General features: G+C 35.4%; 1 protein-coding gene across 2 annotated transcripts in view; it reads right to left on the bottom strand.

Moving 5' to 3' along the window:
• The window catches only part of epas1a (endothelial PAS domain protein 1a), a 31068-nt gene that overhangs the window by 8505 nt on the left and 7471 nt on the right, over nucleotides 1-15092 (bottom strand). For both annotated transcript variants that reach the window (XM_073828221.1, XM_073828222.1), the window contains exons 3-7: nucleotides 12091-12242; nucleotides 11880-11964; nucleotides 9731-9849; nucleotides 9436-9638; nucleotides 6675-6781 (exon numbers count right to left, since the gene is read on the bottom strand). In XM_073828221.1, the coding sequence (XP_073684322.1) occupies nucleotides 6675-6781; nucleotides 9436-9638; nucleotides 9731-9849; nucleotides 11880-11964; nucleotides 12091-12242 (666 nt within the window). The remainder of the gene's footprint in view (nucleotides 1-6674; nucleotides 6782-9435; nucleotides 9639-9730; nucleotides 9850-11879; nucleotides 11965-12090; nucleotides 12243-15092) is intronic.

The following is a 15092-nucleotide window of genomic DNA, read 5'->3' as shown; positions in this document are numbered from 1 at the left end:
ATAGAGCTGATAATTACAAGAATAAAGTAAAAATTACAAAATTAAAGTCGAAAGGTTTTGAGAACAAAATGTAAATGTTTCAAGAATAAAGTCGAAATTCCGAGAATAAAGTCAAAATGTTTCGAGAATAAACTCGAAAATATTCGAGAATGAAGTCAAAATTCTGAGAATAAAGTCGCAAGGTTTCGAGAATAAAGTTGAAATTACAAGAATAAAGTTGAAATTACGAGAATTAAGTCTAAAGGTTTCGAGAACAAAGTGTAAATGTTTCAAGAATAAAGTCAAAAGGTTTCCAGAACAAAGTGTAAAAGTTTAAAGAATGAAGTCGAAATTACGAGAATAAAGTCAAAAGTTTTCGAGAATAAAGTTGAAAGTTTTCGAGAATGAAGTCAAAATTACGAGAATAAAGTCAAAATTATGAAAATAAAGTCGAAAGATTTCGAGAATAAAGTCGAAATTACAAGAATAAAGTCGAAATTACGAGTATTAGGTCAAAATTACAAGAATAAAGTCGAAATTACAAGGTTAAAGTCGAAATTATGAGAATTTAGTCAAAATTATAAGAATAAAGTCGAAATTACGAGAATAAAGTCGAAAGGTTTTGAGAATAAAGTCGAAATTACGGGAATAAAGTTTAAATGTTTCGAGAATAAAGTCAAAATTACAAGAATAAAGTTTAAATGTTTAGAGAATAAGGTTGAAAGGTTTCGAGAATGAAGTCGAAATTGCAAAAAAAAAAAAAAGTTCAGGCCACCAGAATTTATTTGAATATATGTGGGATTATTAGCAGAAATCATGCCATGTGTTATACTCGCAGGGACAGTATACTTGGAAATATTTCACGTATTTGACTGCATTCATTAGGGCTATTTGTAGTCCGCCAGCCACCCAATAATAGCAATAAGCTTTGTGCTTTTGGTAATTTTAATATAAAACAAACTGTCAGCAGTCTTTCACGCTCTACAATGAGACATTCGTTTCATTAAATTATACTGTTCCACCACCTACTCCACAAAAACCTCTATGGCGTCCAATCTTTTATTCCTCACAGATTTTGAAAGCTGAGACTTTCTCCCTGTGCTCCCAAATCTGGGCCCTTTGCATGCGTAAAATGCTAGAAAATACTCTCAAAATATTAGAAATTTAATCTTGTAATTGCTACAAATTAAATCTCATAATTTTGACCTTATTCTCAAAATATTTTGACTTTATTCTTAAAATATTTAAACTTTATTCTTGTTATATTTTATATTTGACTTTTTTACATGGCACTAAATGTTGTCGTATATTTGGGATATGCTCTGTCGCATGTAGCTGTAGTTGAATAAGGTCCATTACTGCATCTCCTGTAAGTTTAGTCATTTTTCAAATCGAACGATCTTACTTAGGTAATACTCCAGGTACTTATCACTGGAAGAGGCCAGTGAAGAAGACCAGAGCACTGATCTGGATTAAAAACATCAGAGGAACCAGATCAGAGGTGCTGCACACTTCAAAGGCTTGTTAGCCGCTAATGCACTAGCTAATCGGGGTTGGCCATCCTGAACAAGCAAATCTGAGAGCTTATGGGTTGTTAGAGATGAAGTGAAAGGGCATATAATGGGATTCAGGCCATCTACTCAGCCTCAATGCCTCATGTGGCAACAACAATCAAATCAGTTTCCTCTGAATGTACAAACAAAATCGCATTCAAAACAAGACTGGACAGGGGACATTTGTATAAAGTAGGAACATCTTGTGGTTTAGGATAAAACTGGAAGTCGTCCATTATAGTATGTGAAGAAACTAAACTCGGTGCACATTTACAATAAAAAAGTTTATGCATTGCTTATGCTGTAAAACACATAACTGTGAAGCTCATTTACGTCACATGAGAATTCTGAGATAAAAAGTTTAAATTATGACATAAAATGTTCTGAGGGGGAAAAAATTAATTAAAAGAAAAAGTTATAATTATAGAATAGAAAAGTCAAAATTATGACATGCAAATAATCTAACTTATGTCAATTTTTTGTCATAATTAATGAGAAAAATGAATAATTACATGTTAGTATATCATAATTTTAACTTGTATGTCATAATGACTTTTAATCTGATAATTAAGATTTAGAATTTTATCATAATTTAAAAAAATTGTCATAATTACTACTTTTTATTTCATAATAAGGCTGTATATGCTGTATGTCATTATTACAACTTTTTTTAATCTCATGTCATAATTGTCACTTTTATTTAGTTATACTTTCATACGAGTTAGTGTCATAATTTAAAATTTGATGCCATCATTTTTTTATCTGATAATTAGGATGTAAAATTATGTCAGAATTATGGCTGTATACCATTATTCCATCTTATTAGCTTGTCATAACTGTCACTTTTACTTCATAATTATGATTTTGTTAATCAATTGTAATTAATATTATGATTTACCAAAGCTTTATTATTATTAGGGCCCGAGCCCAAAAGGGCGAAGGCCCTATTGTTTTTCTAAGGATTATTATTATTATTATTATTTTTTTTTCAATGTTTTGGGGGATTTTGGGGCCCTTAACATACACGAAAACTCTTGAAAATTTGCACACACATTGGAACCTGCGGCCATCAGGGCCGGACAGACTTTGACATGGGGGGGTCACCTGGGGGGGGGGCGTGGCACAGCGTTAAAAATTGCGACTTTTGAGGGACTCTGGAGCGGACACCAATTGATCTACAGTCACCAAAATTCATACACATATAGACCTCATCGGGCCGAACAACTTCCGTGCTCACAGTCCGTGCTTCACCAAACAGGAAGTCAGCTATTCAGGGATGTCTAAAAAGCGCATGCAATGGAATTTGAAATACTCCTCCTAGACCTTTCCACCGATGGCCACCAAACTCGGTCAGCATGATCTCAAGACATTGGGGACGCAAAATTGCCAGGGGATTTTTGATATCTTGAACGGTTTGGCCGTGGCAGGGCGACAAAGTTATGGCGAGAAATGAGAAACAGGAAGTGTCTAATAACTTTAACACACTTTGTCTGATTTTGACCAAACTTCAGCAGTTTGTTCATCTTATGATGCCGATCACAGAGATGTGACTATTAGGAGTCAAAGTTATAGCGCCACCAACTGGCAGCACAAAGCGCAACGTTTTCTAAATGCTTTTAAATCAACCTCTTAATTTTACTCAATTTGCTTCAATCTTCATCTCAATAATGTTGAAACACAGCCAATGAGAATCTGTGAATTGCATTATCGATAACTTTTATCATGTTGCCATGGCAACGTGTCAAACTTTAACTTTAGATTTTTGTGTTTTGGAGCCACTTAAAATACTCAGAATTTCATGAAACTTCACACACACATCTGTATTAATGATATTTAGACACTGATAAAAGCCCATAAATGGGCGTGGAGCAGGCGCTCCATAGCGCCACCTTTTGACAAAAGTTGGGGGTTTAGTTTGTCCTACAGTCACCAAACTCGGTACATATATTGATCTCATCAAGCCAGAAACATTTCTAATTTACACCCATTAGCTACGATCGACAGGAAGTCGGCTATTTTGATTTGAATGTGGATATTTGGAAAAATCAGGCTGTGGAATTTTATATACTTCTCTCGGGAAAACCAACCAATTCACACCAAACTTTTTTGACATGATGCCAACATTCTGAAGATTCTAAATTGCGAGCAGATTTAGGATATCTTGAACGGTGTTGATGTGGTGATTGATTGAAATCGGAGTAAAAAAAGATAGCCGTAATTTTATTATATCTTTAAAGTGCAGCATCCAAAGTCTTTGAAACTTTTTTCATACAGACTACTAGTCATTCTGATCAGACAACGTTCATTTCATAATTATACAAAGATCTATGAATTAATGAAAATTAAAAAACAAATCTGATCCCTCTCTGCTCTGCACTTATGTGTGTGCGTGGTAAGTGGGTGTGTGTTTTTTGAGTGTTAGGGTGACAGTGGGGAGGGGGGATGGGTGGAAAGTGAGAGTCAGAGAGGAGGAGATAGAAGGGAATATTTAAACTCTTGGTTGTTTATTCATTAGGATGTGAATTAGGGCTGGGTATTGTGACCAATTTGGCAATTCGATTCAATTGTTATTTTTATGGTTTCGATTCGATTCAATTCGATTCGATATCGATTAGCTATCAATATTTCATTTAAAATGTTAGTTTTGCAGACATGGGATCACTATTTTGATATAAATGCTGGTAACTTAAAACTCCCCTACTTAAGTTTATTACTGAAATACACATCTACATTAATAATAGGGTGCACACAGTTGTTTATTTTAAACAACTTTTATTTTAAATGAATACTGTAACAAGAAGTCATAAATATGTGCATCCAATGTACACCATGTAAACAAACTGCAAAATGCACATTACTGTAAAAAAATAAAAAGACTAAATGTGCAACAGTGAAATCTATTAAGAACTTCAAACATGTTTAAGAAATATATTTTTTTTTCTAAATTCAAATCAGGCCCATCATAAAGCCCTTGTCTGCATATACAAAACATTCTAATTGTCCATAAAACTAACAGTTCTTAACTACAGCCTAATAATTTTTGGTCACCAGATTTTTTTTGCAAAAAATTTACACCCATTAGCTACGACCAACAGGAAGTCAGCTATTTTGATTTGAATGTGGATTTTTGGAAAAATATAGCTGAATAAATTCATATCACTCATAGCAGAATCAGACACCAAACTTTGTCAACATGGTGCCAAGATACTGAAGATGTTAAAATGTGAACGGCTTTGGGATATCTTGAACGGTGTTGATGTGGTGATTTATGAATGTAACAGTAAAAAAGATGGAGAGTTATTTCCATATATCTTTAAATTGCATTATTCTAACTCATCAAAACTTTTTACATATAAAGAACAAGAAATTCTTAGGAAATACGTGTAGTTTCAAAATGTTATCATGCTCAGAGGCCCCAAAAACATTAAAAGTGTCATATAAATTGTCAGATTAAAGCTCTAGTACCAGGGATGAACACTAGAGGTCCTCATAAGATAAGGAATCGTTTGAACAATAATGCTATTTAGCTCATTCTCAGTGTATAAGAATGAAAATAATCCATAGAATCAGTTGATATATACTGTTCTGTCAGTGTACTTTTACATAGTTATTTTGTATAGGTGCTTAAAGAGCATTAAAATCTTTTTTTTAATCTTTTAAGGAAAAATTATATGATTTATATACATATATAGACTCTCACTGATAGAACAAAAAATCTTATAAGTATGACACTATACTGCTCAGTTCACTTAATTAGAATGAGAAACAAATACATCAACTAAGTTAATATGTATTTATTTTTAATATATTTGTTTATAATTATTTCACAGATGCTTATGGATCATTAAAATAATATTTAAAAATGGTTGTAGATCATAAAACATGGTAACTATTTAAAATAGGGTCTTTTTTGTTAACAATGGTTAATGAACTAACACACGAACGAACAACGAACAATATATTTGTACTCGATTTTCTTCAAACTTCATCAGAATGATGTAAAAACACGGCCGATGAGAGTCTGTAAAGGCGTCTCTGATGCATCAAATGCTGTTGCCATGGCAAATAAATAAAAATACAAAATACATTCAAATATTTGTTTCCTGGGTTTTTGAGGCAGATAGCGTGCCTAGAATTTCATTTTCCATTTTCAATTTTCAATAATTTATTATATATTTAAAGTGCAGCATCCTAACTCTTTGAAACTTTTTTCATACAAATAACTATTCATTCTGATTAAACACAGTTCATTTCATAATTATACAAAACTCCACGAATGAAAGAAAATTAAAAAACATAACTGATCTCACTCTGCTCTGCACTCTATGTGTGTGTTTGTGTGGTAAGTGGCTGAGTGTAAGGAGGGGGGATGGGTGGCAAGAGAAAGAGTCAGACAGGAGGAGAGACAGTTAGGGTTAGTCCAAAGGGTTACTGTGAATGCATGTGCCAACTGGGCACCGTTTTCCTGATGCTATCGGGATGGCGACTGCCAGACGGCGAGGGCCCGGTCAACGCTGCTTGCAGCTTTAATTATTTATTTATTTTTTATGTGGAAGAAATCGGCTTCCATGCATTAAATAGAATGTACAATTTACAAAATGTAGAATGTATAAAACTATAAGATACAGTTCTTGGCAGGCAAATTGTGGCTGAAAAGATTAAGCGAAGAGTCTACGGCATCTGTTAAGTAAATAAATAATGCAATGCAACAACCATTGAGTTTATAAATATCCCTCAACAATTCCTGGAGCCCGGCGGGACATCTGTTTCCCTCAGTCATCAAGCCCATGGGAACGCCTCGGGTCTACAAGGTTTTGAACTCAAGCAGTTTACCCATGGACAGAGATGAGAGGCATGGATCTATTCCAGACAGTGAGTCATTTCAGGACGGAGTCAAGATTGGTTTAAAGATAGGTCAATTAGCCAAAACGGTTGAGACCTTGACATTTTCACACAATGAGCTACTGAGTTGTTTCTCGTGTGTTTGCGTCAGCGCATGAAATGGAGGTATGAAGAAAACATGGAAAACTGAACATGTGTCTACCCTATGGCTTTGTTCAGACAGGTATTTCCAATTCAAATCTGCTTCAAGTCTATAAAACCTCCAGGATTTGTGTTTGTTGCATGCAAACAGGTACTCACGATTTTGGTGGCTCTTCGTCATGCTTTCAGAATCCAAAGCATGGCAGAACTCATACACCGAACGGCCAAGAAGTTCCTCTGGCCTATACCCGATCAGGCTGCTTACTCTGAAACACAAAGACAGGTCAAGAATAAAACTAATGGAACAGTCAAAACAAAGTGTGATTGAATTAAACCACATCATTAACCAAGATTCATGACTGTTGATTACATCTGGTGAAAACAATCGAACTTGTGCTGCTGGGAGCCAATGTAAACTCTCCGCTTAGCTTAGTGAGAACAAATGATTGCAAGCGGGACCCTTGTTTATTGGAGCTATAAATCTGTCACGCAAGACATTTGTACTTGTTCTGTCTGATCGTTATCTTTAATGTCTGTTTTCCAACTCGCTGGATTAAAAGACAGAACAGCTCTCATGAATCAACGCCCTGCCTCCAAAAGACAAAGACCACGTCCTTTTTTTGTTTTTGAAGAACTTTAGTGAGTGCAAGATTGAAGACAGATGTGAGTTTGACTTGTCTATTAATCACAATGGAATTTGTTGCAATGCTCAATATCTTCTCCAAAGCATTTTTTGTGCTGTTGAACATTTCATACAAACTCATGCAATTGTTATTTTTCTTCTATTTGAACCTTCAGTGTTACCCTGGAATAGCCTCTCATTTCCTGCTCTAGTATAGGCTTTTAATGAACTCCGTGCGGTCAATAATGAGTCCTATTAAATGGAAGCACGCAAATATCTGACTCCATCTGTTAACCCTCCTTACAACACATCCACTGCACTGTAGCCACAGCAACCTGCTTTTGCACTAATGTACATATGGCAGATCCCAGGGGTCACGGGTGACCAGGCACTCAGAAGAGCGGCACCGGCACCATACCGCCAGGGGACAAACTAAGTCCCCTGGCTTGTTATGCAAGATATGTAAGAGAACTCAATTGTGCCCTTTAGGAGCTTTTAAGCAAAGAAGCTAATCTAAGAAGAAAAGCTCATAATCACTCTCCTTACCACACGCACTGATAACAACACAGGCAGTAGCACAACAGCATTGTGATAAGCGTTTCCAATAGTGACCTTTGAAATGCACATATTAACCCACAAATGCTGCTTACCCACGCTGACATAAGCACAAAATGAGAAAATGGTAAACAATGTTTGTTTACCAAAGATACAGTGACCTCAAATGAAATCTAAATGTATAAAACTGAGTTTTAGCAGATTTACACACAAAATCTAATAGAGGAACAGACTGTAAATATTGATGACTCATCATGAACTGCACAGATTCTTGACCAATCAAATGCTCTCTAGAGCAGTGGTTCTCAATCCTGGTCCTGGGGGACCCCTGCTCTGCACATTTTGCATGTCTTTCTTATTTAACACACCTGATTGAGATCTTCAGCTTGTTAGTTCAGTTCATGGATCTCTCTCCTAATGAGCTGATCTCAATCAGGTGTGTTAAATAAGGGAGACATGCAAAATGTGCAGAGCAGGGGTCCCCCAGGACCAGGATTGAGAACCACTGCTCTAGAGTGAGAATGTCCCTCCCCCTTAAACAACCCGCAATTGATTGGCAACTAGCAAATAATGATTCACATCTGTAAACTAAAGTGAACTACATCTTAATGCTCATCCAGCATTTTCACATAGCCTAAAATTTAAAAGATTTAGTTCATGTATCAATAGCTTGCAGATGCCTTAGTTTTGATATTTTGTACAGATACAGTTACGGTCAAAAGTTTACATACACCTTGCAGAATCTGCAAAAATGTTAATTATTTTACCAAAATAAGAGGGATCTTACAAAATGCAAGTTATTTTTTATTCAATACTGATTGAATGACATATTTCACATAATAGACATTTACATATAGTCCACAAGAGAAAATAATAATATAAAAATATAATATAATTTTTTTTTTAGTGATAGTTGTTCATGAGTTCCTTTTTGGTCCTAAACAGTTAAACTACCTGCTGTTCTTCAGAAAAAGGTTTTGATCTATTACAGATGGTTCAAACGCTTACTGATGCTTTAGAAGGAAAGATGATGCATTAAGAGCAGGGGGTGAAAACTTTTTGAATTTGAAGATCGCTGTAAATGTAACTTATTTTGTCTTCGGAAAAACATGTAAATATCTTCTGAAGGGAAGTACTAAATGAAATTTTTTTATATTTATGCAAAGTAAGTAAAATGTACACATCTTCATTCTGTTCAAAAGTTTTCACCCCCCGGCTCTTAATGCATTGTTTTGCCTTCTGAAGCACCAGTGAGCATTTGAACCTTTTGTAATAGTTGCATATGAGTCACTCGGTTGTTCTCAGTATGAAAAAGTGGCTCTCAAAATCATACAGTCATTGTTGGAAAGGGTTTAAATACACAAAAATGCTGAAAACCAAACAACCTGCAGTTTTTTTCTAAAGAACAGCAGGCAGTTTAACTGTTCAGGACAAACCAGGAACTCATGAACAACTATCACTAAACAAAAAAACAGCTGTGGATTATTCAGGTAACAACACAGTATTCAAAATCAAGTGTATGTAAACTTTTGAACAGGGTCATTTTTATAAATCCAACTATTATTCCCTCTTATTTTGGTAAAATAATTAACATTTTGCAGATTCTGCAAACTGTATTTTAGGTTTAATTAAATAAAATATTTTTTTTTGTGGCCCTTTGTGTTCAAATACTTTTTTGGCCTCACTGTTCATGCACACATATACAATATACACATATACTTCAGTTGGTGAACAGTCTCTTGCCTCTCATCACAGTAGATAAACTTCATGTCCATACTGTGTCTGCTCATAAAGGTCTTGCTGTCGAGAGGTGTGTCGACATTTGAGGGATGTGGGATTGGTGCACACACCATAGTGACGCATGTGAGGGGTGGCTCCGAAAACCCACAGAGAACTTGAGGGGGGCGGCTGCTACACACTTGGAGATTCCCTGTGCAGTGCAGGACCTAATAGACAGAGCAGCAACACCATATTTTACTTGATAGCACATCCACATGTGCACTACATGAAGTTGTATGATATTCTAATGTGTTCTTACCTTCCAGCTGGCTGATTTGAGGTTGACAGTGCGACCTCTATTGGTGACTGTACATTTCATTCTCATAAAGAAATCTCTCCCCGTGCTCATGTCTTTTCCTTTTCTGCCATACACAGGTCCTGTCAATCAAACAACTCGTAAGACGTGCTTAAAAATCATGTATTTACTATAACTGACCACTGTGCATGCAATAAAGCTTTTTCTGGCACATTCAGAGGACTTTGGTCTGTTAGTGGGTCGTGGACGCTAGGTGCAAAGTTCAATCGAATCGGTCTGTTGAAACCTTAACTACAGTATATTGAGCTCTCTGTGCTTTTGCATAGGGATTATCTCCAACTGACCAATGAAATGGTTAGAAAGTTACGTCACTCGCTCAAAAGCTCTAAACAGGTCAGGTGACTAGCTCATGAAAGATACAGACAGTAAGAGACAGATAAAACAAGAAGAGGAGGCACATTCGCTGTGGGGAAAGGCCCCTGACTCTCATTCTGACTATGTGTCTGAGTACTGCTTACATGACAGCAACAGAAATAGTAACTTACAAAAACTACTTGAGCCAGAGTAAAGGCTAAGTTCACACCAAATTTGGTGCAAAAATGACACGAAAGCATAAAAATTCACAAGCTATGTTTAGCACCGAAACTATTCAAATCAAGTTTGTTGAATTCCTGCCATTGTATGAAATGAAAATGAATACTGAATTCCTGATTAGGCTTTGGCTATAAATGTTAATGTTTGTGACTGTGTGTTCTTTCTTTTTATATTTGAAATGAAGCTAATTTTCTAATAAATTGAAGCAAACATTTATGAGACCAGTTTAATCAAGTTTTTATATGTTATTATATATTGACAAGGTTTGCAGTTGTACTGTAAAATAATGTAAGCATGTTATGGAAGCCCATTTCCGCCACTGAATGAAAATTTGAATTGTATGATACAATTGTAAGATATGAAATCGCTATTGTGAGTTATAAAGTCAGAATTGCGAGTTATAAAGTGGAAAATGCAAGGCATAAATTTGCAATACTGTGAAATAAAGACTCACAATTCTGATGTTTTTCTTAGAATTTTAAGTTCATCTTGCAATTGTGACTTTTCTCAGAATTGCGAGTTTATATCTTGCAACTCTGACTTTATAAAACGCAACATAAACTAGCAATTCTGAGAACATTTTTCCTCCCTCAAAATTGGACTTTCTAACTTCCAATTACGAGTTTAAATCTCACAATTCTGAGAATAAAGTGTGTGGAAAGAGAATAAATTGTGTGGAAAAAAGTCCAAATTGCGAGATATAAACTCGCAACTGCGAGAAAAAAAAAAGTATGAATTGAGAGATACGAATCCGCATTTGCGAGAAAAGTCAGAAAAAAAGCAATTCTGACTTTATAACTTCCAACTGTGAGTTTATATCACAATTTTGAGAAAAAGTCAGAATTAAGAGATATAAACTAGCAATTGCGGGGAAAAAAAAGTCAGAATTGCAAGAAACAAATCTGCATTTGCGAGAAAAGTCAGAAAAAAGCAATTCTGACATTATAACTCACAATTGCGAGTTTATATTTCACAATTCTGAGAAAAAAGTCAGAAATGCTACTTTGTATCACACAATTCTGAGAAAAAAAGTCAGAATTGTGAGGTATAAAGTAGCAATTGCAAGAAAAAAACTCATAATTGCAAGATACAAATTCGCATTTGGAGAGAAAAAAAGTCAGAATTATGAGTTTTTATTTCGCAATTCTGACTTTATAACTTGCAACTGCGAGTTTATGTCTCACAATTCTGAAAAAAATGAGAATTACAAGTTTGTCTCGTGCAATTCTGACTTTAGAACTGACAATTGCAAGGTTATATTTCACAATTCTTTACAGAAGGGACTACAGGCTGGTCTGTGGTCTATAGGGTGAGGCTAGGTTAAAAAAAATGTTGGGGACTCACAGGAACCACTAGAAGAATGTACAAAATGTAACATCCTGACTGTGATAAGTGCTCTCAGATAAGGACATCTCCATGGCAAATTACATCCAGAGATAAAGAGGACTGGGGGATTCTGCCATTTTGTTGTTGAAGGCAACAATGTATACCGTACATCCAACTAAAAAATATTGTATCAACATACTTCTGGGAAAAATTGCTCTGAGCTGACGCTCACCTGATTTGGCGCTGAGATTCTCTCGGATTTCTTCATGATCGCAGGGATGCGTGAAGTCAAAGATGCTGTGGCCTGTCAGTTCTACCTGATAACATTTTGTGAGGGAAAGTAAAGTTGAATGCTCAGCCAATACAAATGCAGTAACAGAAGACTTTTATGTCTTCTCCCTGTAATTATCCTTAAAGAATAAAGGAAATGAGGTGAGGCTCACCTGCGTAAGGCCCATAAATTTACTGACGTTTTCTGAAAGGAATATTATGTCCCCATCTGAAGTTACCACAGCGACAAAGCCTTCCAGAGACTTCAGATATAAACTGTCCATCTGGCTGTCATCCTGCGACCGAGTTTGTTGGACTGTGCGGCCTGGGACAAAAGACAAGACAACTTAGTATGTTTCAAAGTTTTGGTAACTCAAACCCAAAGTAAAGGCACAATCATTACACAAACATAGACTCATATCCTGTAGCTAAAAGTAAACAGTTAAACTTATTTATCAAATTAAATTCACATACCAACATGGAATAAAAACAAGCCATTGAGCTGATCAGCAAAGACAGGATGTTTGAGGTACACAATGCCATGAAAAGCATCAACAACTTGAGAAAATAATTAAAGCGAGGCTCCATGCTGTGAGTTTTGAGTCTGCTTCCCTGCAGATAAGGGCCTCCTCCCCTGCTCATTCAGATCAGGCAATAAGGGCCCGTGCGTTGAGGCTTTGACCCACCGCTCAGACATCAGCATTGTGCGTTTTGGGTGTCAGCAGGTGGTCCATGTCTGCGCTCCCACCTCAAAACCCACAGCATTCGTCCTGCTGCTATTAATACCTCACTGTGATGTCTTACTCCTCTGGCTTTCAGCCAAACCCTAGAACTTGCAATTTTCTGCCATTCTCTGTCCATCTCTATTAGAATGATTTAGCCCTTTTCTGGCCGTAAACAATGTTCTCTGACAGCCTGCTCTACGACGGCTCTTTCATGTCTCAGGAAGTTATGTTTCAGCTATCAACTTTGGCTCAGAAGTTTCTCCTAAAGATCCTTAGGAGAAATAAAAATGGTCATAAGCTATGTTCAAAAGATTGAAGTCTGTGGTTTTTTTTAAGAAATTAATAGTTTTATAAGACGACCCTATTAAAAAATTGCCATAATTTATTTAAAATATATGTATTTAAAATCCATTAACATATTTACTCATTCATATTGTAGTATTTCTTCATTGCACAATGCACATTTCTTAATATTATGCCTGAAATGTTTTTTTAAAGTTGCTATTAATAAGGTAATAAGCAAATACTTTTTTTAGTACTTTAGTAGTTTTTTAAAGTTTACCTGAAGTATACTTGTGATAGTTCCACTTAAGCACAACTAAATATACTTAAGTATATGTTTAGTTGGACTTCAGCACTACTTCTGCACAATTAAAGTGCATTAAGCTCAAAATTATTATTTTTTTCAATTTAGAAGACTTTAAGTATACCAGTTTAGTATACAAAAAGTACAGTTTCATGGTATTTCTATTAAGTTATTTGTTTACATAAATATGTAAATGTATTTGTAGTATACTTAGCACAAAATAAATGTATTTCAAATACTTTTTTTTTTCACTAGAGGAGGATGCATTTAATTTAGCAAAAGTGACAGTAACAACATAATGTTACAAAATATTTGAAATATTTGAAATAAATGCTTTTAAAATTTAATAATTATCCAAATGGTATCATGGTTTACACTAAAATATTAAGCAGCACAACTGTTTTCTACACTGATGATAACAAAAAAATATTTTTGTATAAGTGCTTTTTTTTATAATCATATTTCTGAAGGATGATGAATGGCTGCTGGCTTTGCCATTCCACAGTAAATTAAATTTTAAAATATGTGACCCTGCACCACAAAACCAGTCATAATGGTCAATTGTTTATTATTTTTAAGCTTTCCATTGATGTATGGTTTGTTAGGATAGGACAACATTTGACTGAGATACAACTTGAAAATTTGAAAATCTAGAATCTGAGGGTGCAAAAAAAATAAAAAATATTGCCTTTAAATTTGTCCAGATGAAGTTCTTAACAATGCATATTACTAACTAAAAATTAAGTTTTGATATATTTACAGTAGGAAATTTACAAAATATGTTCATGAAACATTCTAGGATTAATATCCTAATATTAATCCTAGAAAAATTTATAATTTTGACCCATACCATTTTTGGCTATTGCTACAAATATATCCGTGCTCCTTAAGACTGGTTTTGTGGTCCAGGGTCACATATATTAAATTAGAATAAAAACACTTGACCCTGTTTATAGGACTCTTCTTTATGGGACTTTCTGTTGAAAACAACCATTTTAAAATGAGACTCAAGAAGCAAGAGATTTGAGTACAAGTCTCCATTTTCAAAAAAAATTAACTGTTAAACTGTTAACTGTTTTTTCGTTTTAACAGGAGACCTCTTTGGTTTATCTGTTTTGGGCCATTTGATAATGACTAAAAAGGGTTCAAAGATATCTCCAGAAGGACGTTTACTGGAAATTCAGGATATTATAGGACGTACCCAATGATTAACCAATGACTCCTCTGAGGTAAGTTCAAAATGTCAGAGGTCATACTTTTGGTACAGATGAGAATCTGTGTAAAAAACAATTTAACACCTATCAGCTTCTGGTTTTGTAATCTCAGGTCCTATCAAAGGTCAAGCATGACACAGAACACATACAACACACCGAATATCACAGACAGGCCCACATGGCGCCAGCGCAGAGCATGTTGTGGCTAAGAAAAGAGTGTGAGAAGAAATCATAATTCACAGAAAACAATACCACTAGCAGCCCCTAATTACCCCCACACCTCATCATCTCCCTCTTTCCCTGTTTCTCCACGTCCATCGATCTTCCCCCACCCACTTCCACATCACCCACACACATTTTCATCACCAGATTCCATCTCTTCCCTTTTCATTGTTTGATGCTCTCTCTCGCTCTCTTTCAGAGACATGCACATACTGTACACATGTATGTGCGTCAGGAATGGAGTCTGGAAACAATGCGCACTGCTCTTTGTCTGTCTTCCTGCATTTCTTATTGTATATTGAGGACTACAGGACATCTCATGGACCTACCCAGCCCAAATTCACTGACACATAAACATGTTCACTTAGCTGTAGAAATGAGGACACACCGCAGACCTCTACCGTGTTTAGGTAAAGCTAATTATAATT

This window comes from Garra rufa, chromosome 22 (assembly GCF_049309525.1).
Source record: "Garra rufa chromosome 22, GarRuf1.0, whole genome shotgun sequence".
Classification (NCBI taxonomy): Eukaryota; Metazoa; Chordata; class Actinopteri; order Cypriniformes; family Cyprinidae; genus Garra; species Garra rufa.
Note: the sequence above shows the minus strand (reverse complement) of the source record. Positions and strands in the feature narration are given on the sequence as shown.